General features: G+C 39.2%; 1 protein-coding gene across 1 annotated transcript; it reads right to left on the bottom strand.

The window, feature by feature from the left end:
- Window positions 1–304: 304 nt before the first annotated feature.
- chp1 (calcineurin-like EF-hand protein 1) lies at window positions 305–16,473 on the bottom strand. Its single transcript, XM_006632554.3, has 7 exons — window positions 16,176–16,473; window positions 11,381–11,453; window positions 7,158–7,238; window positions 5,287–5,414; window positions 4,377–4,438; window positions 2,583–2,705; window positions 305–1,867 (listed from the first exon to the last, which is right to left on the bottom strand). The coding sequence occupies exons 1-7, from the start codon at window positions 16,240–16,242 to the stop codon at window positions 1,814–1,816; spliced, it is 588 nt and encodes a 195-aa protein (XP_006632617.1). The 5' UTR covers window positions 16,243–16,473; the 3' UTR covers window positions 305–1,813.
- Window positions 16,474–20,202: the final 3,729 nt, after the last annotated feature.

The following is a 20,202-nucleotide window of genomic DNA, read 5'->3' as shown; positions in this document are numbered from 1 at the left end:
ATAGACCATAGTACTGACTCTTGGAAGTGTTCCACATGCATCCCACAACCAACTTTAAGTAGTACTTAAAATAACTCAGGAAATTCATAAAACGTTTTAGGAGGGGAAAAATAAAACATGCTAATTGGGGATTTATTTTTCTTAACTAAAAAAGTTTTTCCTCCTTGAAGAAATGTTTAGGTATACAGGTTTTTAATTGGTCACACCGAGCAATTATCCAGAGCAAAGACAGCTTTAAGAATCTTATGCAGATAGTAGATCTCCAATTTTACCTCTTCCAAAAGACAACACGAGAGTCAAAGCATGAATCTGTAATAAGCATGGCACTTGGGAGTTTTATTTGAGTGACATTTAAACTGCTTGAAATTTATACATTTCAGAAAATTTATGGTTGTGTGCGATTATATTACCTCTACAGTAACACACAATTTGAGCTATATTTGTGATTCACAAAACTGATAAATAATACTTTTCAATGGAAAAGTATTCAATAGCAGCTGCGGCATGCTCCTAATTGTAATTACACAAGTTCCCATAGTTTTATTTAACAGGTTTATATTAATCTACTTACATTTTTCCAGTTTAATCATTTCAATATATACACACAAAAACAACAAAATCAAACCAAAATACATTAAGGCCCCTTTAAAAGTAAATGAAACCATTAAGCAATTAATAGTGTATATACTGACAAATGTTACAATGTCCTGTCAATTACACTAAAACGCACCTATGTTCATTTATGAAGCCTGCTGACTCGATGAATGAGAAAAAAACCTATGCATCAGTCTTTGTGATTCTGCCTTATTGGTCTGTACGCCATGCCCAACAAACCAAAAGGCAACAACAGCCTTTTGATCCATCAACACCATTTTTAGCCACTTATGACAAACCTAAAATCAGATCATCTTGACCATCTGATAAGTAATTGGGACTGTACATGGGCACTTCTAAATGTTTTTAGTGAAGAGTTAAGACAACAGCAAATTTGGAAAGAAAAAAACAGGCAGTACTGCCAAATGCTCAGGTAACACACTGGGCATTAGGATGCTGATGGGGCTTTCTGGAATGTGACAGCGAGTCAGACTGACCTTTGCAATCCACTAGATGCGGTTAGCTTTTCCAGAGCATAATGAGCGGAAGTCCATGTTTATCAAAGCAATAAAAACACTAAGAAAGACTTCATGGCACTAGACCTAAATAACCTTAATCCCTTACTAACTTCAAATATGCCTTCGTGTACTCAAGTGAGGAGCTGACAGTGCAGTGTATCAGATCATGTTTAGCAGAATAAATGCCTACAACTGGAACATCTGCTGTGAGATTCTACAAATGTCATTTAGAACCACTGAGATCAGTTGATATTGAAAGATACAAATAAAATCCAGGAAATCAACATCTGACATAGATAATAACCAATCTTTAAAATTAAAATGGACATTGAAAGATTATATATGAATTATATACTTTATCCATGAAGTGTAGTTGTGTAGAAACAGTACTCAAAGACATCATTTTAACATGCTTTCCAGTGTTCACATGGAATGACATTCATGCTGTTCAGGATCTTTCAAATCCTTTGTTAAATAAAAAAAAAAGATTTGGAAATCACTTACTAACCATACACATGACCAAGGCACACAAATTCCCTTTGTTTCACAGAAGAGCACAAGACAGAAAGGTCACAGACACCCATGACCTTCTGGTTCAGCTAGCGTATATAGTGATAGGGAGTACTACTGTCCATATCTAAAGAAATGCAGATGTGATTGATCCTTCAGTTGGCATGATGTCATCTGGTCAATGTCGCTTCTTAATGGAGGAACCTGATGCTCATCTTCTGCTCTACGTCCACCTTCTCCAGTACCTGTAAGACCCCACAACACTCAGTTCAGTCTACAACACTACCACTGTTTGCATCAGAAGACAACCGGGTTTAAAAAAAAAAGAAGAAGAAAATGTGTTAAATTTTCTTCTTCTTACCACTGTGAATACATGTATATATACATGAGACATGGGGCGGAGCAGTGGCTCTGTGGCTAAGGATCTGTGGCTGTGGCTGGAAGGTTGCCGGTTCAAATCCCGCAGCCAGCAGAGGAATCCTACTCCGTTGGGCTCCTGAGTAAGGCCCTTAACCCCAGCTGCTCCATGGGTGTGTACTGTGGCTGACCCTGCACTCTGACCCCAAGCTTCTCTCCCTGTCTGTGTGTTTTATGGAGAGCAAGCTAGGGTATGCGAAAAGACTAATTCCTAATGCAAGAACTTGTATATGCCCAATAAAGTGATCTTATCTTATATACTTTCATATATCTTTGTTTTTGGTAAATATTATTTTGGTTAAAATTGTCCATAAGTCAATCTAAAACAAATTCACTGCAGACTGCCATCTACTTACTTGGGAAACATTGGCAGAGGCTATAGCAGAAATTGGATAGAAATACAAGGCAGAGTGACCTTGGCGTTTTAAATGTTCCAAATGCATGCCCACACATTTCTAAACGCCTTAGTGGTCGGCAATGTCAAACTTATGAGAAGAGGCAGGTCAGGGGATCTAGCCGCAGAAAGAAACTGTGCCGTCTCACCTTTATGAACTCTGAGAAGGAGATGGAGTTGTCCCCGTCCTGGTCTGCCTCCTGGATCGTCCTGTCAGCGATGCTGCCCAGCTGCTCATCCGAGATGTTGACGCCAACCATCATACGCAGCACCTAGAAACGACACCAGCAATTTTGGGGGGAAACTGTGGCATGTGTGGCGTGCAGAAAATGCACAGAACAGTAATTGACACCTACTGGATTGCTAAATATTGATTTCCAGGAGATGATTCCTAGTGACAGCACATTCCTAGTGACCATACACACATGACCTCAGATAAATGACACATCTATGGCTTTGTCCCAGCGCTAGCTTTTAAGAGCTAATGACAGCATCTTCCCGACTAATGTCTTAAGGAAAATTATAAAACCCTATACAGCAGACACAGCAAATTAAATAATTCACAGAAAGCACACTCCCTAACTTGGCACCATTACTGTACTCCTCTCTAAGTTGCATAGCAAACTACACAAGTGCTCCACTGTGCTTGCCTTACACACAAGGTGAATAGCCAGTCCACAAAAAAAAAACTCAACAGGCCTTGAAATAGGTCCTGGTTAAATGACAGTATTCAAGAACTAGCTTCAGTTCTCCTACTATTGTTATGAAAGTTCTAGCCGTCTCATTTTAACATGACTCACAGACCTTAGTATCGATTATGAGAGTCCATTAGTGCCTTAGGTTGCTGTAATGAACATGTAAAACCATACATAAGTATTTTTCCAGCAAGTACACAATCAGTCAGCTTAAACATGTCAGACAAACAGATAAATAATAAAGATAGCAACAAACAATGAGAGGCTATTTAACCATCACCATCTTTATTCACTCGGCATTTTGAGACAGAAGAAAAGATTAATTTAAAATAGGGCTTGAGTGACGTGATGCTTGAATAACAGTGAAATCACTCAACCACAGTTACATGTAGGGAGGACTTGACAAAGCAAGGGTTATTAAATCATTTCTTGTAAATGTACTATGGAATTATGATTATAGTAGCTGTCCACTGTACATCTTTTGGATGAAACTTATGTTTAGAAAAACAGCAAAATCAGATATTTGAGGTTTTACAAGTTTGCCCAGTTTAATCCAATACATTGGGGCCTTTAAAGCTTGGATATTGAGTATTAGAGTATGAGCTCTGGCCTTTTCTAGAACAAAACATTTAAGTATAATATGTGGTTATTTTGATAAACAGAGTTGGGTGGTCTTAGCTAACACAATAAGTTACCAAAGAGCCTGAAAAGGAATCCCAGTGGCTTTGTACTTTTAACTCTACTGATGATGTAACCTCATGCTGACACTACACACCTGACCAGTGGGTGAACAATGGGTGTGATCAAAACTATTCTTATCCTGAGGTCGAACACAGCTTTCTCAGCCCAGTCTGAAAGACAACGCAACTGGTTTAGCCCAACTATATTGTAAGGCACTGTAGAGCTGACTCACATTTAAATTCAAGAAATCTGCAGTAATGTCAGCACAACTGGAAATACACCCACATATCTGTTAGCAGTCTTAAATGACCAAGAATTCCGCGATTTACTTAATCCAATTTTCTAGAACAAGTGGATTAAAACCAGTCTCCTCGTCTACTAACTGAGATCAACTATTAATTCTGGAGCTTAAATGATTCAACCAGCTTTAGGTACATCATGAATTTCGTTAGTGTTAAATGGGTAAAGGATTTTTCTTCTCTGTAGAAGGCCCAGTAATTTCTACTGAGCTCTACATCCTGCCTTCAGAAAGAGTGAACTCACAACAGTGAGGACTGTAACCCATACCTGTAGGAGCTCGTCTCTGGAAATCTTGTTATCCCTATCCAGGTCATAGAGACGGAAAGCAACTAGAGACAAAGAGGAAAAACAAACAAATTAATTTACAGATTAAGGGTTATGTGATATTCTCACTTGTAAGAAATGTAAAATTAGGGCTATTGTGTGTATGGTGAAGAAAGAGGAACTCATTCTAAATGTGTAAAGTCTCATCATCACTGGCCACATTGAAAATCATCCAAGTGGAAGGTTTTTTTTGTCTAGAAATAGTGAGAAACTAAAAACCACAAACCACACTATAAAAAAGACACACATTGAGGAATGCTGTTCGGGCTTGGTGTGATCCTTTAACCCAAGCTTCTTGATTTATTTCTGGGTCTTTACGCATGACGAAAGAAAGTAATATAACATCTGCTAGGTATTGGGATGTACAGCAAACCATTAGGATGCCCACTTCCTTTAAAGTGATGAGAAAACTAGAACCTATACTGTAAAAACTCAAACCTGCACAGCAGCTGCTGTCACATGAGGTTCACCCATTTATCTACTGCTGCAGTCAAAACAGCCAACGACTCTCCCTCTCCTGTATTGTCATTTCTTAATTTAAAGTTAATAAATATCTCAATAGATATTGAATACATCTAAATATAAACTATACTTTTGTACAGTACATCTCTTTAATGATTACTGAACACTCACTCGTTTGCTAGAGTGTGTGTAAATTCAATAATCTGTAAAAGATGTAACTGCCAGTAAGTATTGTTTGGTGTTGGAAACGGGGAAAAAGTGAAGATGTTTGTCTTCACAGATTTTATAGTAAAAACACAGAAATGAAGTTGGATGCATTATTTCCTAAGATCGGTCTTACAACCTAACCTAAAATGCTCTCGTTCTTGACAGTGCCCTTGTAAGTACTTACAGAGCAGTTTGTTGTTTCTGCTGTTGAGAGGTTCAGTGGCGTTGGAGTCTTTATTCTTCTCGTTGTCCTCAATGGGACGGAAGTGAGCCAAAGTTCGCATGAAGCCACGGAAATTCACCTGGTCCTCCCTGGGTGGTAGGCAAGTCAGGGACACTGGCATCAGTCCAATGTTCATTACATGTGCTCTCAACAACACACCTCTTTAAAGCTAGAAAAAAAAAAACTTTGAAGAACTGGCTATTGCTCATTCAAAACATAGAACCAAGACTTATTTTGGCATATTAAAATGCTTTGACATGAAACTCCCTGGACATTATAAAACTACTCACATTGACATTTCCTTTGGAAAAAAAGACAGGATTTGCCGAGAAATGGCTTGTAGACAACACTGCTAATGAATCACAGACTAAGCTGAAACTGCTTTTTTCCCCCACTAGGAAGACATGGGTTGAACTGCAACACAAACCGTCACAGCTAAATGTATACAATGGCAAAAGAGAAAACACTGCAGTTTCCACTAGTGAAGACGCCATAACGGCCTACTCCTAAGATTCAACAGCTTTTAAATGAGGAAAATGCACATATTAAACCTAAGCACTTCTAGAGTTTGTCACCCATGTCTGATGACCATTTCCTACAGAACATACAGAGATCAGTGAGGCCATTTTAAAAGATTACAAAAGAGAGAACGCCATTCCATCAATTTCATTAATTTTGTTTTGTGCAAGATCACATGAAGGGTTGAATAATTATGCTTCTGAGTTTTCAAAAGCTTTTTCATAAGGTATAGGTGCTAAATAAATTTCGTTTCATGTTTATTTACTTTAGTCTATTTCAGACTACTTGACACACCTTAAAAGTCAATTTGGGACTACTATTATAAAGCACTCTTTTAAAAAAAAAACATTCAATTCATGGATGAGAATAGCAAGAGAAGTTCCGGAGGAAGAAAGGCTGTTTTAAAACTAAGAGCAGAACAATGAATTATTTTCTGTATAGAAAATCATGAGTCCCTATTGGCTGAATGAGCTATTAACGTCATGTTTTATATTTTTAACTGTTCACTTGATGAAAATAATGAAATCCATGTTTCCGATGTGTCCTCTTTCTTGGAATGAACTCTGTAGCTAACATGGTTCGGTGTATGATATTTATAGACATTGGGGCTGTGACAAATATGAAAAGATTGTACCCTTTCTTCATAATAACACATGGCTGTGTCGAAAATCCCTGAAGAAGGGTATACTTTGAAAAACAAACAGCCACGAACATACAGAGCAGGGTACTACTTACTTGCACGATGGCTTCTCAAAACCACATGCACAGAAAACAACACCTAAAACCACAGCTGCTACGTACAGATTTCGCTAGATTTAATAATACAGATAACGTCATTAGTGTGTAACCATCTTTTTAAGATGGGAAAACCCAAGTATAGAAAAACAACAATAATTAAAAATTTGCTTATATCACAAAACTAAAAGGCGGATGAAAACCATAAGCCTCCATTTTCAATGTGGTGACAGAAAAAAAGAAAAGAAAAAAGCTAAATTCTTTTGTCATCATATGAAGATTTACTAAGCTAATTTTTTAACTGTTTATTTTATTGTTTATGGAAAAATAGACTTTTTTCATCCCTCTTTCTAAATATGTTATGAAATGCCATAGAACTCTCTTAAAAAGATAATGATTTTACATCCCATTTTCTGACATCCAGATTTCGAGTTTCATAATTTTACAATCCACAATTTCTTTACGGTAACTCCAAAACGTAATTGAAGACCTGGGCCAGAACAACTTGAGAGGACTCTTCTAACTTCAGGCATAAAGGAAAGTCCAGCACAGCTCAATCTGAAAAAATCATATCTTACCCCTCAGGAAAGAAGGCATTGATAATTCTGTCGCCTAGGGGATTTATGGCCAGTTCAGGTATTCTCTGGAAATCTTCTCGGCTGTCAAGAGAAGAGAAAGATCAGGATGGGATTCGTAAATGTCCTTCATTTCAGTCGTCAGAATTTACTTAAGAGGCATTATTTTCCTTTCCCAGATCAAATGAATTTGTCCATGAAATTTCACAGCAGTGGCATTGCAGACATTTAAACCATAATACACAACTGACGAAAACAACACATTGACAACAAAGTACAACCACTCTGGGGTGCTGGCAGTTTGCTCACATTTGTGTCCATTAATGAAAATTAGCTATTTTGAATTACAACTATTCCTTCCTAAAGTGACACCAGAGCAAACTCAGAGGCCAGCTAACGAAGATGCATTCATTCAATGTCACACAGCAAATCTAAAGTAATTTCCCAACTTTCACTCTACAGTGACATTGTGCGAGAGCATTTAGGGACTAACCCTGGCAGGAAATTTGTCTAATTCCTTCCACGAGGGCTCCATGTTCGAAGGCAAAGAGATTTATGGGAATGTACCTACTCAGTTTCTTTAAAAAAAACACTATTTTGGGTTGCTACAACTAAATAGGGGAGAATGTGACTGTAGAAACTGGTATGTGTCCTCCAAGTTGAGAAAAAAGGATAAGGGACAGTGAATTATTGATGTCAATATATCGTGTCTGTTCATGGACATTAAATTCTTTGGAACATAAGAGGGGTAATCCACAAACATCTTATGATGTAAACATTACAGCTCAAACCAGGTTGACTTTGCCTTAACTGTGTTGGCAATTACTTTTCACTTCAACAAGGAAGTTTGAAACATCAGTCTCTTCTGACCATATACCCATGATTCATAAGCTGTTACGTGGTCTAAACCAAATAAAATAAAAACAAAAGCCTCAATTTAGGTAAGACGGGACCAAACAAAACCAGAACAGGTAAATGCTAGTGAGAAACACCACTGACAGATCAGGCATGTTTTAAAATTCAGATGGTACTGCAAAACCACCAAAAACATAGTCTCCACTTCCTGGGAAGAATCCCTCAAAGACTCAAAAAAACAGACAAAAGATGCCAGGAAATAGGTCACTGAGAAGAAGACACGGACTTTCCCTACATGTTAAACTACAAACAGGATCAGTAATTTAGCAGCTTAGTGCTAATTGGTTCCAGCCGAGTCTTGTGCTACCCTGTCAATACAACGCTCTCATAAAGGCTTGTGAATATCCCACCATAACAAGCTTGTTTTTCAAAAATCGTCTCTCAGACACTGGAAAAGCTAAATAAAAACACCACTCAGGGATGCAACAGGGGCTAAACACAAACTCCAACACGAACTAAAGTTGTGAAAATAAATGGAAACTGGCACAACACTTAATTTGTTCAACATGTTTTTCCTTGTATTGCAAAAGAACAGCCTGTCGCAGAACAAGATTAATTGGCCAAAGCACAGAAACTACAGCTGTGCTAGAGAAGAATTTACTTGATTGTAATTTGAAGTTTTTATTATCTGTCCTTCCTTTGCTTTTGTAACTTTCTGAAATAAACGTGTAGGTGGTCTGAAAATACTGGATCCTTTACATATTTAGTGCAAGTCTTTCTGGTTCGACTTCCAATTTGTATGCAAATCAAATTTCATTGTTCTTATTTGCACAGGTGTCATGGTACTGTACAGTTATTTGAATTAGCCAACAATTTCACAAGAAGGCTCTGTGCTTTTCAGTGCATCCATTTCAGCAGAGCATATACTGCAGTTACAAATGAGGGCCTTTTATCCTAAAGGTGCTGTGTTGATTGGTTTATTTTAACTGTTTAGAACATGTGAACTGTTCTAAATTTAAAATGTTCTCTGACTTTTAAAGCCAACAACACTGCTGCCATGAATTAAGAGTTGCAAAGTATATATACACCAGAAAATGCATGCTCTACTGAAGTACTTCTACTTATCCTTAAACCTGAAATAACATCTCTTCCACTGTGAACAAAAAGCAAGCTGAAGAAGTTCAAAATTCACAAATTAAATTAAAATTGACAATGAATCCACACATAAAATAAACTTCTTATTAATTAGCTGGCCATTATCACTTGAAAAGGAAAAGTTTTGTCAGATCAAAATCAAAATCACTCTTGTCAGATCAAGAAAGCAATTTAGGGTGTGCCAAAAGGCTTTAAAAAAATAAAAGGACAGTGTTTCATTAGGATATTTTGTATGCAGCAAAACAAAACATCTTATTATAAGCAACCCATCTTCCAAAATACATATTGGATTTAGGAAAAAACAATTTTACAGAAGAAAGGACTAAATGGAAAAAAAGAAAGGACTCTCCATGACTAAACAGATTGTTGTGTTGACACACTTCCCCTATCTGAAATGTGTCATTAATAATCTCACTAGTCACTGACATACTCTGCTCCTGTGGGAGGGAAGAGTGTTTCTGGGCCTATATGACTGGCTGCTTTCTGGTACTTGACCGCTCAAACAAGTTTTTGCATAAGTTAATGTCACAGGTGTCAGAATATACACAAAAATGCCAATTAAGAGACTGGATCACAATTTAAAATTTTCATTTGCTAATCCATTTTTTATAAATAACAATTTATTAAGCTGCAATTCTTAATTAAAAACTGGTTAATACTAGGAAGAGCACCATGTTCTTCGGGGCATGCCTGCAACTGCAGATCAACGACAACGACATATTGAGATTTAATAGCAATATGTATTTCATGAATTAATCAACATTTCCAAATGTACTTTAGTGTACCGATGATACTGTATTGTTCATCTTTTTCAATTCAAAGGTGCACAGTGGCTTCACTTCTCAATAGGGATGAAAAGCTTTTTAAACACATGAATCACTGAAATGCCTCTGAAGCAGCATGGTTCTGGAAGAGAGCAAAGCCAAGGCAGGAACCACCCCACACCTGCAACGGGTTATCTGAGCCAACCATTCCTTTGTTCCAAGGTACATACACCCAGTTCAGATACCAAATATTTGCTGGCAACCAGCTTTAGAGGAAACAAAGCTCAATTCATGAGGGGGAAGGAAAGTTTAAGCGCTGTAGTCCTCTTCATCTAGTTCCCATGTCCAAAAAAAAATCAAACTATTCTTTTTCCAGATATGCTGTGATTTGGGAGTAAATTATTTTTTTTTAAATTGCACTGTGCAATGAAAGTTTACCCTCAGGCAATGCTTAAAGCAACAAAAAAAAAAGCAGAAAGCAAAAAAAAAAACATTGAAATATGTTCAAATCGGCCTTTTTCAAAAGCCCAAAAAAGAGAAATGGAAACAAATTATTCCAGTCTATGATGTTCACCACTATAACTTTTACTACGGTCATATTAAATTTATTTTACAACGCCAATCAACAGGTCAATAACAATTAGAATAACCACTCCTATCTGCCGAAGTGTAGTTAAAGCTCAACCTGATTTGAATTCTGGTGCGAGAGTATATTCAAGTTCAAGTGAAGATCTCGCATCTTACCACCAGATGATTATATGCTCTACTGATACTTCTAAGTGTCGAGTGAATAATTAACGAGCTAGTTCTCTAATGGAGAGGATCTGAAGTGGCTCTGGTCTATACAATTCTTATTCAGGGTGGCCCATCTTCAATACTTGAAGTCTGGGTGAGTTCATTCCAGAACAGCTCTTAATGACCTAAACCAGCTCTTCTAGAAGACCTGCAGACTTACTGACCTACCTGAATCAGAGTTGGACCCCTTGTATTAACAAAATTTAAATAAAATAATGAAAATACCCTGACCTAAAACAGTTTATTGTAGAATGTTGAATGAACAGTATTATTAGAAATTTGCAGGTTTGCTGCTGTTGCATCTTTTACCTGAACACTTCCCTGGGCAAAGGACCGACTAATGGACAGGTCTGCTACTAGTTACTGACAAAACTGTAAACTTAACCTTCTGAGTAAATTCAATCACGTTATTACAGAAACAGTCCTGGATCATTGCCTTGAATATGTATTAAGGAGATTCGGCTGGAATAAGTCACTGTTATAAGCTTTGTTTACTTTGTGGTGTTCGTTGCAAGGCCAAAAAAAATGTTTCACTCTATCCAGTTCAGCAATAGGTCCTGTTGCAAAAGAGGATGACGTGTTTCACAATCCTCAGCTAACATGCACAGAGACTAGTCAGCCCACAGGCAATGACAGAGCTCTTCTCAAGTTCAGTACCTCAGAGTGCCGTTTTCTCCCTTGTCCAGGCTGGTGAACCGGCTATAGAGTCGTGTGATCTGACTGTGAGAAACTAGAAAAGAAAAAAAACAATTCATTAACAGGCAAATGCTTATTCTGTTCTGGAATTACTGATTACACGGATGTTTTGTTTTCATTAACCACCAAATTCCTCGACTAAAATCTGCAAGGGCATGTGAGATTAATGCTGACACACGTCTGCTGAAAACCAGTCTAGGCGAGACTTCCGCTTGTTTAGATTTCAGTGTCAATTCATACTTCAAACTTCCTGCACAGTGAGTGCTGGTTTTTACCCACCTCAGAATACTTTTCACTTCAATCTACCACTATGAAGAACAGAGCACGTGTCGATCGGGTAATTTCCAGTCCTACTGTATGTGGTGATCATGATGTTCAAGGAGAAGGAATAAACCAGAAGGTAAATGATAAAACTAGGAAGCCAAATCAAACGGCTTTGTAATTAGTTCCTGTTCAGGCAGGACAGGTCTACTCTTTCAGCTTATTAAAACAGAACACAAGGTTCCCCTAAACTGAGGTCCATCAGCTGGATCAGACTGACCAGCAGCAGACAGAACCATTACAGTAAATTAAATGATATGGCCAGCAGCCATATCACCCTGCAACTCACAACTGGCAACCCACTGAAGCTAAGCAGGTGTGAGCCTGGTAAGTACCTGGATGGGAGACCTCCTGGGAAAAACTAAGGTTGCTGCTGGAAGAGGTGTTAGTGGGATCAGCAGGGGGCGCACACCCTGCGGCTCATGTGGGTCCTAATGCCCCAGTATAGTGATGGGGACACTATACTGTAAACAGACGCCGTCCTTCGGATGAGACGTAAAACCGAGGTCCTGACTCTCTGTGGTCATTAAAAATCCCAGGGCGTTTCTCGAAAAGAGTAGGGGTGTAACCCCGGTGTCCTGGCCAAATTTCCAATTGGCCCTTACCAATCATGGCCTCCTAATAATCCCCTTCTATGAATTGGCTACATTACTCTGCTCTCCTCCCCACTGATAGCTGATGTGTGGTGAGCGTTCTGGCGCACTATGGCTGCCGTCGCATCATCCAGGTGGATGCTGCACATTGGTGGTGGTGGAGGGGAGTCCCCATTACCTGTAAAGCGCTTTGAGTGGAGTGTCCAGAAAAGTGTAAGCAATTATTATTATTATTATTATTATTATTAAAGTACACTGCCAAACGTCTGGCAGATACTCACCTTTTATCCCTACCTAACGTATTTAACTATACTATTTCAAATTCAAGTTGTCCACAGCGCATTGCCTTTCTATCACATATCCCCCACAAAGCTAAGGAATGGCATATACTTTACTCCTACAAAACAGAACAGCTTGAGTATCACAAGCAAAGAATGCAGGACTCCACACCCTCCTGAAAATCTACATTCAAAAAGCAGAGGGTTTGAACTTTACTAAGGAAACACTCCTTTTAATTTTATCAGTGACAGAAATATTTAGGATATTAGACTGTATCACAGAAATAGTTCAGGTGGGTAGCTGCGTCAGCATGCATAGGCTGCAAAGGAACAAGTAATAGGTTTATTCCATGCTGAAAGGAGGTGTGAGCACATCCTAAAAAGGCTCCACAGCCAAAACATTGCATTTCCTTTCTTCTTTTTTTCAGCATGAAATAAACCTATTACTTGTTCCTATATCATAGAAACCTAATATGGGACTTTATAGTGTAGGCAATTATTAATTATAGGTGAGCTTGGACCTGGAGTGGAAAATATTTCTGGCCATGAATGCACATAAACACCAAAGAATTGGGCCAAAGATGTAGCTTCCTGTCCAATGAGAAGGATTCAAACATCAAAAGATCTTATCTTGCAGCCCACTGAAGCTAAGCAGGTGTGAGCCAGGTCAGTACCTCCTGGGAAAAACTAAGGTTGCTGCAGGTGTTAGTGGGGCCAGCAGGGGGTGCTCTCCCTGCGGCCCATGTGGGTCCTAATGCCCCAGTATAGTGAGGGGGGCGGTACACTGTAAACAGGCGCCACCCTTCGGATGAGACGTAAAACTGAGGTCCTGACTTTCAGTGGTCATTAAAAATCCCAGGGCGTTTCTCGAAAAGAGTAGGGGTGTAACCCCGGTGTCCTGGCCAAATTTCCCATTGGCCCTTACTAATCATGGCCTCCAAATAATCCCCATCTATGAATTGGCTCCATAACTCTGCTCTCCTCCCCACTGATAGCTGATCTGTGGTGAGCGTTCTGGCGCACTATGGCTGCCGTCGCATCATCCAGGTGTGGGCTGCACATTGGTGGTGGTGGAGGGGAGTCCCCATTACCTGTAAAGCGCTTTGAGTGGAGTGTCTAGACAAGCGCTATATAAGTGTAAGTTATTAATATTAATATATTATTATTATCTTTAAAAAAAATGTGGGCGGAGCTATGGCACTGTGGCTAAGGATCTGCGCCTGTGGCTGCCGGTTCAAATCCCATGGCCGCCAGAGGAATCCTACTCCGTTGGGCCCCTGAGCAAGGCCCTTAACCCCCAGCTGCTCCAGGGGTGCCATATAAATGGCTGATCCTGCACTCTGACCCCAAGCTTCTCTCCCTGTCTGTGATTCACATGGAGAGTGAGCTGGGGTATGCAAAAATCCAAATTCCTAATGCAAGAAATTGTACATGGCCAATAAAGTGATCTTATCTATAGTCCCAATCCAAAGAACATAATTTACTGCAGGGCTATCCAGTCAGGGTCCTGGAGAGCCAGTATGCCCAAGGGCCAGGTATTTATTGCAACTCAGCTCTTTAAGAGCTGACTCAGGTGGGCACTGGCATAACTGGACACCAAACAGCTTCTCCCTGCTGCTCAGGTGCCATTGCTATTAAAGAGATTTATAATCCTGCAGATACACCAGTCCTCCAGGACCAGGACTGGACACCCGTGATTAAACGATTCTTTAGCTCTGGAGTCTACAGACCTGGTCTGGGAGAATCCCAATGCAGTTAGTCTTATAGATCACCTGTTTTTAAAGATCTGCAACACCTGTATGCTATCAATGAATCAAGCAAGTAGAGTCTGGGCAATTAAGAGGATTCTGATGCTTGAGGGCTGAAGAGCCCAGCACTCGGCTTTTACTCCTAAATTATCTTGAAACTTAATCCGACAAATCTCTTGTTTAACTGATCACAATGGAATTGTTCCATAGCTTTAGAAACCGGTGAATTAATGGTGACATAGAAAGCCTTCCGGATACGGGGTCTGCCAGGACCGAGGTTGGAGATCGCTGCTGTAGATGGTAAACTGATTGGTATTTAGAAAGACTTCTACCCACAAATGTCTTGACTGACATATTTCTCTGTAATGAATAATAATATGTAACCCAGGTCTTAAAAACAAACATACACACGTCGGAAGTATAAATATAAATGGAAGGACCAATTATTCAATATGATCATTAACATATAGAAGAAAAAGTGTTCAGCGTCAGATCCAGACAGACTCACTGTGCCAAAATGTCTGTGCTCTCGTGCTCTCCCACTAATGCAGTGTCACCTTGACACCTCTGACTCGGTCAAAGAGGCTTGTAATTTATTGTGTACACATACACATTTACAAGAGCCACACCTGCATAACTCTGATTTCTTGGAACACCCTAATTTGTGTACAGACTTGAAACCTTAACCCTGTACCCAGTCAAGATTATAACTGTTAAAGCAAGTGGTCAGTAGCTCTCAAGGCATTAACAGAGATGTGCTAAGTTTTCATATCCCTCTTGCATTCAGTCCAGTTCGGGGGTTAAGCAAGATTAGCCATCGAGCATTGTTCAGTTTCCACAACACACTACAGCATTTTTAAAGCAGTGCTTTATTTACCAAAAACAGCAGCAAACTAAACACTAACATCGGTGTGTGGGACTGTCTGTCCTCTGAAGAGAGAGGGCACCCGGGGAGGAACCTAGCAAGGTCTCAGAGAACAGAACTGTGAAAACAAGTATAAATATACTTCATCCTAGGGCAGTGCTTAACTGCAAATCTTTTCAAAGCCTTCCCACGTCGACCAATGTAATGTAGTAACATGCGATGACTGTGGAAGTGTTTTCATGTAGACCAAAAATTCCCATCACTCAGTCAAGATATTTAAACGAATCCATAATCTATATTTAACGTGGTTAGCTAACCATCTGCTCATACTGTTAATTATGAGCCTGTAATGCCTTTAGTGACTTCTAACTGGATAGTTTATTACCTTGTACTAGCCATTGTATCGTTACTATTACATCAACTAGTTTCTTTTACTTATACAACTCAGCGATTGTAAATCACCTGGGATCATTGCGTCTGCTAGCTAAACTAAAATTTTCAGCAGCGACATTCTTACTTTTAAAATAGCAAATGGGGATACTCAATTAAATAGTGAAGCATCGGTAAACCGACATTAACAGCTTTTCCGTTTAACAGAGATAACCTGTAGATCGATCAGCACCGTGACAGATCGTGACCAGCTGTAAATGCTGCAAACACTACGTTCTTGCCGTAACTACAAAAGCAACGCGTACTTTACCTCTTTGTAGAAAAGCACCAATCCACCATACTCTACGTTAGTACGGAGTTACTATCTAAAATAATACAAACAGGTATGTGGTGAATGGTTTTTTAAGTCTACGGCGAGTGTACCATGTGTCGGACCCCAACTCTAATTTAGGAGCATTCCCCGGGTAACTCCCATCACAAACTGGGGATCTCTCACACGGCACCGAGAATGACAAGACTAGTCAGCGGAATGCACTTTTCCTCCAATCCGACGCTACTTACAGCCCGTCTCCTTCTTTATCTCTTCAATCTCTTCCTCCCTCAGCAATGTCGAAGCTCTAGATCCCATTTTACTGGAGTGGCGCGACCGTATTCCGGTGTTTCTCCGTTGCTCGGCTGGGCTCCCGAACTTTGTGCTCAACAGCCCTTGACAGACTACTCAGAGAAGGTGCCCCTTCCAGCGCCTTTATGCTCAGTATGAGAGCGTCTAAGATGAAAGTCAAAGCACACAGTAGAATACACGTTACCGCTGCCCCTACCAGCGCTCCTCCCCGAACCCTTCCTATTCGGTGCTGAGCAATCAGGCAGGCCTGGGCTGTGACAACACACCGGAAATGCCGATCGGTTTCCACGGGTCTCCTTGTTTACGGAACTACTTCCGACACGCTGCACGCGAAGGATTGTGGGAAATTAATTCGTTGGTGGCAAATTGTAGTAAATGTGTTGTATTTTCAATATTTTAATGCAGTATGTTAAAATAACAAAGCAGGCTTGGGACGTATATTTCGCCTTACTCCAGGTTATCACGACAGATTCATATTAAATATTAACACTTGCTTGCAGATGTGTATTCCTTGCAACCTTGTTAATTTGCATTTCATTACTCCTGAATGGAGATGAAGAGGAATAACTATGAAGCTATGTTCTGGACTTCATTGATCGTGACTATAACGACACGCAACATACATACATCTAATTTTGTTTAAAACCATGAAAATATCTGTAATATATTTTAAAAAGGACAGTCTGAGATAATACTCTATCCTATTTTCTTTATGAGACCTGTGGTGAAAAATAAGTGATCTGAGGTTTTCAAGCTTGAGGGAATTGTGACTCACTCCCCTTTAACATATTATTTTTAACATGGAAAGTAATTCCTCATTCCCATTTGCACTGCCCTGAGTCAATTTCAGCACTGTTTCTCTTTTTTCAAAGTTTTCAAAGGCAATTAGTTACTAAATTTAACAAACACATTAAATTTAACTCTAACAGGACAACCTCCCTCACACAGACACTTTTAAAGCCAGAAATTAGTCAAGCTGAGATCTGTTATTTGCACGTGTTTTTCCCTGTCTAGGGATTTATCGTTCTAATTTAGTGTGAGCACCTTTTGTAGTGCTGTCTGGTTGTACAAAGGCTCACATAACTGTGCCATGTATTGACCTTTAGCTTGTGGTTATGAGGTACAGTACATTTATTTTTCACTCTGCCTTTTCTGAGAGTTGTTTATCCACAAACACTAATTACAATTATGTCCTTTATGCTTGTTTAACAGCAGCACACTATCTGTCCTCTATTCATTTGTGGGTGCTCACATAAATCGAGGCTCCCATCCTCAGGAAACCATCAAATTGTATCTTAGACATCATGCTATAAATTAAAAGTATTTTCAATATAAAAGTTCCAATGCCCCAAAGATTTGGAACACAAAATATTTTACGTACTGTGCTAATACAACATGGGACTCATCACTATGACCAGATAGTCCTTTGCCCTTAACACTGATTGATTTCCACATTAATCTGTTTTCCACTTTATAAGACCTATTTACAACTCACTGCTGCCATCTATACATTCAAGATTATACACCTCTTTGAGTACCAAAATTGTAGCTTACCTTACCTTTGGTCTGGCCAGTCTTTTCATTCAGATTTCAGATTTCATTCAGAAGATTGTTTTTCTTTAAGTCAATAAAATACAGCTGAGGTTTTGATTCCTTTGAAAGGTTAGCCCAACTTCTGTCTGGGCATTGTCAGTTAAATGTATTATTATTACCATTGTTAAAATGGATAATCATAATTCCTACTGTTTGCCTCTAAAAGCATAGTAATGTTAAACTATTTTAGCCCAATATGAAGACCTCCTGCCACAAATGTTGAATTGCAATTTTTTATTTTCTTGCTTCTACTTGAGTACTATCCCAAGTTCGCAGTGTTCATGAAAATGTATGCATTCTTTATAACGAAAGGCTGTGATTTGCATTTGCATTTGCTATAACATTAAGGTCTCAACACAACAAACACTGTCAGATGAAGTACAATAGTACATTTCCTGTTCAACCACAAGAACATAAGACCATCAGAAAGGTTACAAACCACAGGAGACAGTTCAGTCCATCAGGCTTGTTTGATTTAGCTAACTGATCCAAAGATCTCATTTAGCCATTACAAGAAAAAAGCCAGGCTATTGGTATCAACACATGAATAGCTCATTCCATACTCCCGCAACCCTTTGCGTAAAGAAATTGGGCTTGTTCTTTGTTCTGTCATTCTTCACTCAGAGTTTCTATTTCTGTCCTCTTGTTTAGATGAGAACAGGTCATGAACCCTGGCAATCCTCAATCAGGTCACTGGCCTAAGAGTTAACACTTGTTTTGAGATACAAGTTTAAAGCAGAATGAACAATTGCATTGAAAATACTATTTTATTAAATCATTACTGCTTTCATCTATCCATTTTCTAACCCTTTTATCCAGCTCAAGGGGCAAGGCAGGATACACCTTGGATGGGACACCAGTCCATCAAAGTGCACACACAGATACAATCACATACACACACTAACATCAGGACCAATTTTCCCAGAAGGCAATTAACCCACCAGTGGGAGGAAACTAAAGTATTTAGAGGAAACCCATGCGAATCCAGGGAGAACATATAAACAGGATGCAGTAGCATCCTGGAACTTAAACATCGAGTCCCTGTGCTTTGTGGCAGCAATTCTCACTACTGCACACCATGTCAGCCCTCATTATTGCCTATAGGAAAAAAATGCCAGCAAGCATGTATGGTAGGACCATACAATCTGAGGACAAGAGCTGTACTGTGGCTACATAAAAACAGGAGTAATGTTCTCTAGAATAATCAGTGACTTTATGCACCATATTACATATAAAAAGTTTAATGCGATTTACAGAAGGTAATGAAGAACCAATCATTTCATTTCAGAATTAGGTCATTTTGAACAAATCATCAATCAATCAACAGACAGGCCAAGGAATCACTTTCAGAATAAGTTATCTTCAAGCAGCACACGATATAAGTATTCTTCACTCTTGTTGGACAGTTCAGTACATCAGATCGCGCATTCCTTCCTAGTTTCCCATAAGGATTTCTGTTCAGATTTATTCGTGTTTTACAATGTGCATTTCTCTTTAAATTATTGTCTACCACTTTTGCAGGTTTCTCCACTAGAGTGCGTTGTCTAATGTCATTTTAAACTAGAATGTTTTGGAGATGACTTAAAAGCAAAAAAATTACTTTAAAGCTGAAAACCTACTTTAAGAACGAGATTAATTTTCCCTTTCTAATGTTAAAATCGAATACACTTGCTAAGTATTTTAAGAACAAAGGTTGCATAAAATAAATCAATTTCAATTCAATTCAATTCAATTCAATTTCAATTCAAGCTTTATTGTCCCCTAGGGGAAATTTGTTTTGATTAGCAGCCAAAGGAGAATCAGTCAGTAAACTGTCGTTTAAACTGACTACTGTATTTTTTTTGTTTCAAATTCTTCAACCCAAGAATTCTGTTGACGTTTTTCATAGCTAGCGACAGGGATTCTCAGAAAATTCACTCTGTAGAAGGCACTCTTGACACCCCGTACCTTTCGCAGACCCGATAGGGTCGATGCTTGGTACCGTACCGGCGATATTGTCGCCCGCGGTCCTGGGACAAATAATATCTCGCTGGAAAACGGCTAGTGAGGTGCCTGTAATAACTATCTTTGCCCTCTAGAAGACCACAAAGTGCAGCAGTTTGTGATTGCAACGCAGGAAAACTCTTAAAAGGGAGTTTTCTCGTTTTCTCCAAGGTCATTGTGAGGTTGTGCTTTGTCCAAACCGTGCGATTTAGAAACAAAACCCAACCCTGCGCTTTCAAAAAGATTGTGCAATTTGTCCGGAGCGCTCATGCACGCCTTGTACCTAGTTTCAGTCTTGTGCATGACCAATCTGCGTCAGGCCAAGCTATTGCGCAACCCCCTTTTGTTCTTGGCATTTTGTATTTTTCTCTGTGTTAAGGCTACCTATAG

The sequence above is a fragment of the Lepisosteus oculatus genome, chromosome 8 (genome assembly GCF_040954835.1).
Source record: "Lepisosteus oculatus isolate fLepOcu1 chromosome 8, fLepOcu1.hap2, whole genome shotgun sequence".
NCBI lineage: Eukaryota > Metazoa > Chordata > Actinopteri > Semionotiformes > Lepisosteidae > Lepisosteus > Lepisosteus oculatus.
The sequence above is the reverse complement of the archived record's forward strand: the minus strand, read 5'-3'. Positions and strand labels throughout refer to the sequence as shown.

Excerpts from the sequence above, each read along its gene's own strand:
- chp1 (XM_006632554.3), bottom strand. The coding sequence starts at position 16,242 with ATGGGATCTAGAGCTTCGACATTGCTGAGGGAGGAAGAGATTGAAGAG. Across the intron at positions 5,415-7,157 it reads AATGCCTTCTTTCCTGAGGG|GGAGGACCAGGTGAATTTCC; the intron begins GTAAGATATGAT and ends CCTACCACCCAG. Across the intron at positions 4,439-5,286 it reads CAGAAACAACAAACTGCTCT|TTGCTTTCCGTCTCTATGAC; the intron begins GTAAGTACTTAC and ends CTTTGTCTCTAG.